The sequence below is a fragment of the Vespa velutina genome, chromosome 15, assembly GCF_912470025.1.
Source record: "Vespa velutina chromosome 15, iVesVel2.1, whole genome shotgun sequence".
In the NCBI taxonomy this organism is placed as follows: Eukaryota; Metazoa; Arthropoda; class Insecta; order Hymenoptera; family Vespidae; genus Vespa; species Vespa velutina.
In genome coordinates this window covers 4,509,934-4,522,067 of record NC_062202.1, presented here as the reverse complement: position 1 = coordinate 4,522,067, position 12,134 = coordinate 4,509,934, and the positions used below count along the sequence as shown (strand labels likewise).

Here is a 12,134-nt window from a genome sequence, read left to right as displayed (position 1 = left end):
TTTTAAATAAACATTTATATCCATAATTATTTTGGGAAATCGAGCATTTTCAAATACTTTTATCTATTGTGCCAATGTTGGCTAATATTGATATACATAGAAATTGGAACATTATATGTCTCAAGGTATGTTTTTATGTGTAGATCGCTTCTGAAGTAGAGGAGGGGATCGCGAATATCAGTGAAGTTTGCTACGAGTTAGAAACTCTGCGTTCCTTTAAAACGGGTAGACGTTGTGTAGTTTCATTTTTCTTGCACGCGTGCGTTATTTTGTTTGTAGGAAAGGAAGTGTGATTACGACGTTTGTCGACATATCCGGCGATAAAAATTCGTTTACAAAATGCCAATTAAAGTAGTGAAAACGACATGCTATCGATTGAAAGCCTGATTGGTTAAGCCAGTGTTCGATGCAAGTATGGCCGCCCTGCCATCACCCACGCAGGTACATCTTCATTTTTATATGTCTACCATGGTATAATATTACGTTTACTATGTTTATAATATAAAAAATGGCTTAAAAAAAAATCTTTTTTATTAGCAAAATATATCATTTAATAATTCAGGATATCTTACAATATTAGACGCTTTCGATTGATTTCCTTGGCCTGTTTGACAGCACCGATGATACTTTAACGTATCAAGAATAAATTTATCAGATTCTTTACATTAGCTCTTCTTTTTAGTCGTTTTAATAAAAGGAAAAAAGAAACGTTAATAAAAAATTTCATTAATCAAATCCTTACAAGAGATACAATTTCGATCGATTGTAAAACTTTCTTTTACAAATTCTTAATGCTTTCGGCAAATAATGTTTATTATGTTCATAACTATTCACAAATACTTGTTTTTATTAGCAAATGAAGTGTTTTTTCTGATAAAATCTATTATAGCTTATCATTATAAAATATTTCATTTTTATAGGTGGCTGGAAGCCATACTGCCATATATGAAGCATATTATAATCAGGTATATTTAGATAAGTTAAAATGATCAATATTTTTAAATATATAAATATCAATCTACTAAATTATTAATCTAATAATATTAAAAATATATAATAATATATATATAAAGGTTGATCCCAATGGATATGGAAGAATTGGTGCAATGGAAGCAGCAAGATTTTTGAAAAAATCTCAACTGAGTGATGGTATTCTCAGTAAGATATGGGATATGGCAGATCCACAATCTCGAGGATCATTAGATAAGTCTGGTCTTTTTGTGGCCCTTAAACTTTGTGCATTAGCACAAGCTGGACATGATCTAAGCATGAATAATTTAAATTTAGAGTTACCTCCTCCAAAGATGGTAAGATCTAATTTAAACAATTTAAATAAAATGCTTAATTTTATAATTTTTTTATTTACTCTTCTATATTTTAGGGAGATATTCCTATTGTACAACAAAAAAATGTTTCAAATACATTACCAATAATAACATCCATTAACAACGGAGATTGGTCTATAAAACCTAATGAAAGAGCAAAATATGATCAGTTATTTGACAGTCTCCAACCTTCAAATGGCTATATACCTGGAAATAAAGTTAAAGGTGTACTTATGGACAGTAAACTTCCTTTAGATACACTTGGAAAAATTTGGGATTTAGCGGACATGGATAAAGATGGTATGCTGGATAGACATGAATTTATAGTTGTGAGTATGCTCATTTCTAATAAAAAATATTGTTTTGTCAAGTACAAATTTTTATTAAATGTGTGTATGTGTATATTCTTAATATTAATATCTTAATATATAAGTAAACATAATTAATATGCATATATAAATTAAATTATTTATCAGTGATAATTTCTTCTATACAATGAGAAATGTAATTTAAAAGAACAAAAATATGTTTTTTAATTATAATTTTTTCATGATCCTTATAGTTCTATTGAAGATTAATAATCATATTTCAAGAGGATCATCCTATGTAATTTTAGTTATTGTTACACAGGCTATGCATCTTGTGTATAAAGCATTAGAAAAATATGCTATACCAAGTGTACTACCTCCTGAATTAATGCCACCTGGTAAAAGAAAGGACATTTCTATGCTGGTATCTAAATCACCTGTACCTATGACTGTACCAACAATGACACCACCACCAATTCCACCTTTACCGAACATATCATCAGGAAAAAATTTATCTGGTCCAATTGATACAATAAAGGTATTTACCAATTATTTCTGATATACTAATTCTATAAAACTTACATTCTTCATAGTATGATATAATATATTTTTATCTACAGTCTAGTGCACAGCCTTGGGTAGTTTCAGCTGAAGATCAAATAGCAGCTGATAAACTGTTTTTACAAGCAGATTTGGATATGGATGGATTTGTCTCAGGCTTAGAAATTAAAGATGTCTTCCTTCAAAGTGGACTTCCACAAGCTGTATTAGCTCATATATGGTATGTAAGATAATCTTATACATTAATCAAATTAATCTTATGACATTAATCAAAATATAATTTCAGGGGCTTATGTGATACATGTCAAAGTGGAAAACTAAATAAAGAACAATTTGCTTTGGCAATGTGGTTGATAAAACAAAAGCTTAGAGATATTGATCCACCAACGACTCTAAAACCTGAAATGGTACCTCCGTCTTTACGAAAAGGTGGAGATCTTATAATGGTAAGTACTTCAAAATTACTTCTTTATTTGAAAAAACATTTCTTTACTATTTTAATGTAATACTGAAATATTTACAGTAACTTGATGATTTGAATTTTTGTAATGTCATCTAATGTTTCGTAAATCGTCTTTTGCCTTTTAACACTCTCCAAATTACTATAGTAAATACAGAAATAATAGCAATACTACCAAACATCATATATTGATAGTTTAATTTTAATTCTGTTTCATCGGTCACTATTAATTTTACTGTTCCTGCAAGTTGATTATTTTGCCAGCAACTAAAAAATTACATAAACATATAAGTATAAACATTTTCGATATTGACATTATCTATTATGAGAGCAAATACCTATATACGTTACTATCTGTAAATTTTAATTTTTTAAAAACTATACGCATCCGTGAATCAATAAATATTGTTGAATTTGAATGATATTTAATAAATGGTAATATTTTCATTCCAATTTTCCAAATTATTGGTGTTTCTATATTTAGATTTCTGAAATATTATCTTATTTAAGTGTTCTTATTTAGAATATAAACTTAAGTAATAAGATTAAAAGGAATGTTATTTTACCCTGGACATTTGATTTGTATTTTCTTATTAATTATTCCATAAAGTATTGTTCTTGTAATTTCTGGCGCTAAAGAAGGTATTTTTTGGATCATAGAATATATATTAGCACTATTATTTGCACTTTCAATTATTTTGCCAGCTTTATTATATACTTCAAATACTACATCACTTGAACAGTTTTTCTATAATAATGGAATATTATTATTTCATTAAATGTTTTAGAAAATAATACAATCATAAAAGACAATACCTTGCAATATTTAACCATCATTTCAATTTTCCTTTGTTTAATAATTATATGTTTTCGAATATGATATGGGATATATCTAAATTTACATGGCAATTTATTTTGGAATACATAAAGTAGTATTTCCATTATATATTGTATATTTTCACTTAAGTTATCTTCATCTTAATGTTATATTATCATTCAATAAATGAAATTTTATATATAAAAGATATAATTTATATAATATATATTATTTTATATATATATATATCACAAATTTACATACCAATGCCAGCATGATATACAGGATTTTCTAATAGAGAAAGAGTACAATAACCATAACGAATTTTTATACCAACATTACCACATTTGGAACATGGGGACCAATTCATCCATGTAGTATATATTTTTAAGTTGTATTCTGTTATTATTTCTGATGATGCAGCATGTCGTACTTTTGGTACTGCATTAGGATGAACAATATCTATGCCCTCATAACCATTATCAACATGCAAATAATAAAGTGTTCCTTTTGTATCTTTCATTTGACACCAGTACTGGCCATCTTGTTCTAACTAAATAAATTGATATTAAAATTCTGAAGACATGAATTTAATTTTACTTTAGTCTGTTGTTCTCATAATATATACCTGAATGTTATACATTTTTAAATATTTATTATTTTGAGAAACTAATATGTGTGGGGCAGATTGAATTAATTCATTAGTAACATTATTATTGCTGCTACTATTAAAATACCATTCAATGGTATTAACTTCATATACTACTAATGGAGAGATACATATCTCACACTTTAAACTATAAATTATATATAAGTAAGATTTTATTAAGATTCGAGCTTAATTAAGATTCAATATTATTTTTTATTCATACATTACTGATGTTCCTTCCAGTACTATAAGGGCAACAGGATGTAGTATTTTCTGTGATTTAATTTGGGTATATTGCTTATTTAAACATGCATAATATTTTAACCATTGCTCTTTGTATACTTGTCTAAGATTATTATTACTTCTTGGATATTCAAAATTTGTATCTTTAATTCTGGTTGTACCTAAATAAGCATGTTTTTATAAAATCCAAAGTAAAAACTTACATATATCGATACCCTTACTGTATTTACTATTATATATGTCTCCTAACTTTGGAATTCTAAGATCATAACTTAAATTTATTGTAATTAATAATACATAAACCGCAAATACATTATACGTTGTCATTATATTATAGTTATATATATCAGCATATGTTATTATTCTTTTAGCAATTGTTTCTATAACATATTATAGTAATTTTTTATGGTTATGTTGACATATATATTTTAAATATTATTTTAAATAATATTAATTACAGGCCTTATAAAGAACATAATATGAATTATTATTAGTTTAAGAAATACACAGTAATATATAATTAATCATCCTTTATTACTCTTCTATTGCAGGAAAATAATAATATTTCGGGATATTCTAATCCAGAATTAGATATGATAAATAAGGATATAGCAGAGCTTACACGAGAAAGACATAGCATGGAGCAAGATATAGCTCAAAAAGAAGCTGATATCAAGATTAAAAATGGAGAAATTAAAAGTCTTCAAAGTGAGTTGGACACACTAGCTGCTACCTTAAAACAATTAGAAAACCAGAAGGGTGAGGCACAGAAGAGATTAAATGACTTAAAGGCACAGGTAAGTGGACAAGCAAGACAATTTTTGGCTTGGCTGCTAAATGTTTAGCTTGGCTTCTTAGAAATTATGACCTTTATAGAAAACTAAATTATACTGATTTAAAATTTCATGGTACTTTATGATCATATTATAACTGTACTATATTCTAGTTATATTATTTTTCTAATTATTAAAAATTACACACAATGGGTTATTAGGAATAAACGATACGAAAGATAATCGACTCGTATTGTCACTCATTTGATATTAATTTGTATAGTGATCATAATTTATATTTTATTACTTTTTTTATAATTTTTTTTTTATTTTTTTATTTTTTTTTTTTTTTTTTCATCTCATCATGATTTGTTTTTGTCATATTTTTGTTTGGCTTGTAGACAGCTGATGTAGATAGAGATTTGAGTGAAGTGGAGAGCAAGATTTGCAAGGAACAGAAGAAGGTACATCAAAAATTTTCGTTTCTGATCAGGGTCAGGTACTAATTCGATCAGTTTTGACATGACAGTGTTTGAAAAATAGACTTTGTTCTTGTTTTTAATAAATTATAAGCATTAGCAGCTCTAATTATGTTACAGTACGAGTTTTTCATCTTATTATTTTTTAGATTTCTCTTCTTCTAATCATTAATAAAAAAGTAAAAATCTTTTTCTTATATTAATATTCTAATTAATTTATAACATTCATAACATATGCGCAATAACCAAAAATATATCAGATTTGTAATATTGATTTTAGGTCACAATTTTATTTCAATCATCTATTGCTTCTTTCTCTCTTTTTAAGACTGTATAACTAAAATGTGAACGAAATGCATTAATGTTGGTGTTTTTTGCTGCCTATTGTCTCTTCACTCACAGTTAAATTAATAAAAAATATAAGTGTATTATATTACTTTATATATTTTTAAGTAATATAGCTGAAATATTATAGAATAGGTACATATAAATAAAACTAACTTTTAAAAAGAGTCTACTAGGATTTAGATATCAATAGATACAAAATTATTTTCAATTAAATTAAATACCAAGTAAAGTAGAGAAGAATCAAGATTGCAATAATAATTTTATATTCCACGTATATATACATATAGTACAATAGTACTATCGAGACGAAAATACAGATCGAGATAAAAATAAAAATAAAAAAGAAAAAAAAAAATTCAATTTCGTTTATTACGAACTTTAGGTTGACAAATTACGACAGCAAGCTGAAGAACAAGAGTCAGTCTTACGTGCTCAGGAAGAAGAACTCAATTCCAAACGCCAGGAACTTGAGGGATTGAGACAAGAAGAACAACAGTTAGAACAACAACAGCATAAAAGCAGGGACCAATTAAATGAGCTTACGAAAAATTTGCAAGATACACAATTACAAATTAGTCAAGCGAAAGCTAAAATTACACATTTACAAGAACAGCAACGGCAAATGAGTGATGCTATTGCACTTTATGATTCTGCACTTGCTACAGCAGATGCCTCTCTTGTACCTGATACTAGTCTACAATTTAATCCTGAGATTGAAGATATAGAGTATGTATAATATATATTATATATTATTTCATAATATTTTTTATTAAGTCTCATAAAAAAAAAAAGAAGAAATTAAAATTATATAAAATTAATACATCTATAATTTCTAAATAATGTAGATATGATGAAAAAGAAACCACAAGTATGAATGAAGACAATAAAGCAATAGTTGATACTTTCACAAATGCAAATGGACCTGGTGTCTTTGATGGCTTTGATAGCCAAGATACTTTTTCATCAAAGAAGGCTCAAGAAGCTTTTTCTACATCTACACCTGATCCATTTGGAAATACATTCCCATCACAATCGACAACGGTAATCTTTCTTATTAAATTGCCTTAATTGATTTTGTATATATCTATATAATGTATTAATTTTGTGGATAAATATTTCTTTATTATTTTTTATAATTAGAATTTCTTTTCAGAGTGATTTTACTAATGATCCATTTACTGCATTCGAAAACACTAACACAGTAAAACAAGATCCATTTGATCCATTTGGAGATAGTAAAAGAAATGATCAAAAAATTGGTATAGCTGCATCAACGGTAAATCAAAATATTAATGTATTATTGTATAAAAAAATTCTTATCATCATTTAATATTTTTCATATAGGTAACAAAAGATCCATTTGGAGATGATCCATTTGCAAATCTTCATGCTCCTCCACGACCAGAAAGCCCTAGCCCTGCTCTTCCACCTAAGAAAGCTAAACAACCACCGCCACGGCCTGCACCACCGCGACCATCACAAGGTCCAACAGGATCTTTGAGAGCAGCTCCAGTTCCAGCTCCTCCTACTCCATCTCCCACTCCTGATCCATTTGCGAATGCAAATTCAGATCCTTTCGCCGTGCAACAACCAATTGGAGACAACAATAATATCAGTAATTTCACAGGATCATCTACAGGATTCGCAGATTTTGCAAATTTTGATTCAAAGGTATGCATTATAATAATTTTCAATCACAACATACAAATTTTATTTATTACATATCATAATTGTATTACTTTTTAATATCATATTTATCATATTTATCAAACTTTCCAACATTTTTTTAAGTATTCTCCTATGTCTTTTTGTTCATATTTAAAAGCATGATCCCTTATCTAAATCAATAGTTCTTAGTATGTTATATAATGATTTTATTTTTATGGAAAGCTTGTTTTGTAGAATAAGATCGTTACGAACATTGGAATAATTTTTACGATCATTGTTTATTACATATTCATTTTAAAAAAATCAACATTTAATACCATTTATTGAGTTATAAAATATGGTTGAACTTATTATTCCAGTATTTTAAACGATATTTTTTTTATAAGAAATGTATCATTATTAAGAAGAATTAATTATTTAATTTGTTTTATATTTAGGTAGAGGCTGCACAATTTTCAGTTTATCCACCGACTTGCCTTGTGAGGCATATTATCAACAAATTTATTTGTTTACAATATGTTTTCTTACACGTAAAATTTGTTTTCTTATGATTTGCTTATAATAAATTTTGCTTTCATATCTTTCATTTAAAATGTTTGAGTTATATCAAGGAATAATATTAATTTAATGCAATATTTGATATAGAATTTAAAGAAATTGTAACTCAAACATTTTAAGGTCATCGTTTTAAAAAATTTTTTAATCCCTATAATAGCAGAACCTTGGACCAGCAGATTAATGATAACTAGCGGTATTTGCGTTATTTCTTCTAACTTTCCAGTAAAACAAAACTGACCAGTGACAAAACCTGCTTTAGCCGGAATCTTCGCTCAATCGAACAGCGCCACCCAGACCAGTGAGTCGACCACATGCTGCAGTAACACTAATATCGAAGCTGCCGGACTTCACAGAAGATCCCTTCCGAAATTATCGATATGAAGATCCATTTAATATAACAGACCCTTTCTCCGACGAAGTAGAGGATTATAACGCAAACAAAAATACCACAATGAGCATGGTGGATCCATTTGGATTTGAATCTACATCAGTATCAAATACTAAGAACTCCTTAGTAAAAGGGTTTGATGCTGATTTTGGTAAAGCCTTTTCTGATCGAAATAGGAATATAAAATCATCTGAAGCGGATGCTTTCTCTAATGACAAAACCAAAACAATCGATATCGATGAAGCATTTTCTAACAAATGTGACAAAAGTGGAAGATGGCAAGCACAGGAAATAGCGCATAATTTAAGTGTTAAACTAAATCTTAATGATAAAAAAACGAAAAATGATGTTGATAATATTTGGAATGGTACGGCACCTCTTGCATTAACAGAAGATGAACAGCTTGCTTGGGCAGCTAAGCAAAGTCTAAAAACTGAAGAAGAAAGACGTAGGCTCAAGGAACAAGAAGAAGCTGAATTAGCTCTTGTTCTTGAACTAAGTAAACGAGACAAATCTGGAAAATAAAATTATTTTCTTCATTGCGATAATTTATACTATGATTTACCAAGTAGTATATTTTTTAATCCAATGACTTACTGACTTTTTAAAGAAGTAACAGATAAAAAATATATATGATTTCAAAATTACCATCAGTGTTTTAAGATAAATTAGTGAAGAATTTTATTTTTAAGATTACGTATAAACATATGTATAATTAATATTTAATTTACCATTATTATTATAACTATTATTATTATTGTCATTATTTTATTATTTTTATTATTTTTATTATTATTATTATTATTATTATTATTATTATTATTATTATTATTATTATTATTATTATTGTTGTTGTTGTTATTATGGGATCACACATTTTCGTAAATATGATTTATACTGTAACCAACTTTAAAAAGAAGAAAATTCTCGTGATTTCTGTTGAAACCAAAGGCTTGTATAATAATGCTTTTTCACTGAATTTTTAAATCATGATGAATGTTTGAGAACGTTTCTCCTCTTTCTTCCTATTCATTGTATTTTATCAGCTTATCTAATACATTAAAATCTTATGAAATTAATTGCGATTTTGCAATGATAAATTCTAAAATAATATTGATAATATTGTCCTAATAAATCATAAGCTACATGTATACACATGACTCAACAAGGCAGTTAAATTTAAATATATAAAAAGGATAGAATGGCATATTATTGGATCGACAATAAGATGATGTATGAATATTGAGAGAATTCATATACGTATCAGTATAGAAACCAATGCAGATTTAAGCCTGTTGAAAATTCTCTTTATGTATACTGTTAATATAAATTTATGAATAACGTCAAGATAATACTTGAAATCTTTCTGATAGCAGTCATTTGTAATATGTACTGTATACATTGTTTACCTTTAAACAATAACTTGAAAAGTTCTTATATTGTTGTAATCTATCCTGTTATTAAGAAATGAAAATTACATATAAGGAAAAAGTTAACAAGCAATTCTTTAGTAAAAAAAAAACAGCACTGAAATGTTGATACAGTTTTTGCTATTTTAAAAATTATACTAGCATTAGGTTAAACTGATGTTGTAAATCTATGATCGTTTAAAACTTCTATCCAATTAAGGAGTTTTGTAATTAGCTTTAAACACACTGTTAATGAGTCAATATCTTGTAGATTGCTCAAGATACATTTGATAAATAAATGCAATTATATTAGTTGCATGTAAACTCTTAGGACAACGATGATATGAGAATGCCATTTAACTAAATTTTTGGTCTCTTAATATATCCCAAAGAATAAGGTGTTCAGATTGTATTTTTGTGTTTGATTTAAGATATTAACCATTTAAAATACAGGAACGTGTTTATCCTGATCACATCATTAGTTGTTAATTTCGCAGTAACGATGAATTATATCTAATGTATATATATATAATTGTTGTCTATATCATTTCATGATATTAATATAGTATCGAAGTTATGATTGTATGGATAAACTACTGTTGCTATAATACTTATGATAAAGGATGTCTCCTGCAAACGTTAATCAAGATAAAGTAAAATAATAATACTGTAAATTTCATAATACTCGTGATTTTGCAACAAGTAGAGATAAATAATCATAATTTTAATTTGCGTATTAATGCAAGTTTATTGCGTCTATTGAGGTACACCTATATGCTCATATGCAATCATTGAGTACTGAAGCCACAATTGCTATATTTTAAGTTAAAAACATTTTGTAATGCTCACTATAAAAACCTAGAAAACAATTTCAGTTTTAATTAATAGTTTTAATGAAAATCGATATATTGTAAACAAGTTTAAGGAAGAACTGAAATTGACTGACAAATAATGAATATAAATTATTTATGTTGTGAAATGAACAAAAGATAGATGTGTTATAGAATTAATGTAGCAATCGTATATTTCTGAATGAAGCTTCTAATAATCATTGACATATACGTATCGATGCGATGAAATATGTCTCTTTTTTACGCACACATGGATTCATGTGCCGCACGCGGAGAAAAAAAAGACGAATGAGTGAATGAGACGAATAAATGCGTGAGAAAGAAAGAAAGAATCCAGAGGAAAATAAAATCGTGCTAGAGAATTCGATATTGTTATAGATATATAAAAGTGCATAGTGTGTGAGAACCCAGTATTTATCTTAATGTATACTGCTTTGTGCCATGCAAAAGTATAAAATTCTATTGAAAATTTCACGCTCGGCAATATCGCTATTATTAGGAAACTTAATCATTAATTATTTTGTTATTGCTTTCATAGCGATATTATGATTTAAAACATTGATATATTTCATAAATGCAACGTTATCGATATTTTATACCATAATACAAAAGTTAATCCTTGGATAATTATTTATATGTGAATATATGAAAAGTATATGATATACGATAATGTAGACAGATTTAATGAACAATAATTAATTGCCGCATAATCATACATACAAAAAAAAAAAAAAAAAGAGAAAGAAAAATAGAAACGCTTGTAATATTAACAGTAAATTATTAACGATCCGAATAAAATGCACTAAAATGATGTGCGTTGCTTGCCTAATATACAAGCATTTTGTTGAATATATCAAATAACAAAATTTGCATTATATTCCCAAAGCGTTTTCATTTTTAGTTAAAGAGAAATGTCCATCACGTATAAATGTCATAAATCTTCCAGAAGTCTACAAAAAAGAACCAAATAAACTTGGAAATCATGTAATAACAAATCCTAAAGAAAATCTATATATTTTTAATTTAATTATGCCATCCTATCTATCTCAATTCAGGATTGAACTACCTATTGCATGCATTTGCAATAAAGAAATAATTATTTATTGCACATAAATAGATGATTACGCATTTTTTTCTAAATTTGTTTAAACAAATTATTTGATATATAGGATAAACGAATAATAATGTCAATGTAAAATGTTATAAATATAAATGTACGTTAAAATTGGAAATATTTATATTACTTTCAAATACTATGAACACAAATTCAAATTTGATTTCTGGTCGATGAAGAAAA

At 27.1% G+C, this 12,134-nt stretch overlaps 1 protein-coding gene across 5 annotated transcripts; it reads left to right on the top strand.

Moving 5' to 3' along the window:
- Positions 1 to 151: 151 nt before the first annotated feature.
- Positions 152 to 10,518, top strand: LOC124954306 (epidermal growth factor receptor substrate 15-like 1). Of its 5 annotated transcripts, none has more exons than XM_047507037.1 (14): positions 152 to 441; positions 921 to 965; positions 1,074 to 1,307; positions 1,382 to 1,654; positions 1,956 to 2,171; positions 2,254 to 2,414; positions 2,481 to 2,640; positions 4,915 to 5,160; positions 5,538 to 5,600; positions 6,346 to 6,689; positions 6,809 to 7,004; positions 7,117 to 7,239; positions 7,308 to 7,634; positions 8,069 to 8,599. In XM_047507037.1, the coding sequence occupies exons 1-14, from the start codon at positions 415 to 417 to the stop codon at positions 8,180 to 8,182; spliced, it is 2,529 nt and encodes an 842-aa protein (XP_047362993.1). In that variant the 5' UTR covers positions 152 to 414; the 3' UTR covers positions 8,183 to 8,599. The 5 variants fall into 5 exon arrangements, with proteins under 5 accessions (XP_047362993.1, XP_047362991.1, XP_047362992.1 ...); XM_047507035.1 differs by having other exon boundaries at positions 154 to 441; positions 8,449 to 10,518; XM_047507036.1 differs by lacking the exon at positions 5,538 to 5,600 and having other exon boundaries at positions 154 to 441; positions 8,449 to 10,518.
- Positions 10,519 to 12,134: the final 1,616 nt, after the last annotated feature.

What these genes read in the sequence shown, in the direction of transcription:
- LOC124954306 (XM_047507035.1), top strand. Translation starts at nt 415, where the DNA reads ATGGCCGCCCTGCCATCACCCACGCAG. An exon ending in TAAATGACTTAAAGGCACAG is followed by an intron (nt 5,161 to 5,537) that starts GTAAGTGGACAA and finishes TTTGGCTTGTAG; the next exon opens with ACAGCTGATGTAGATAGAGA. An exon ending in CCTGAGATTGAAGATATAGA is followed by an intron (nt 6,690 to 6,808) that starts GTATGTATAATA and finishes TAAATAATGTAG; the next exon opens with ATATGATGAAAAAGAAACCA.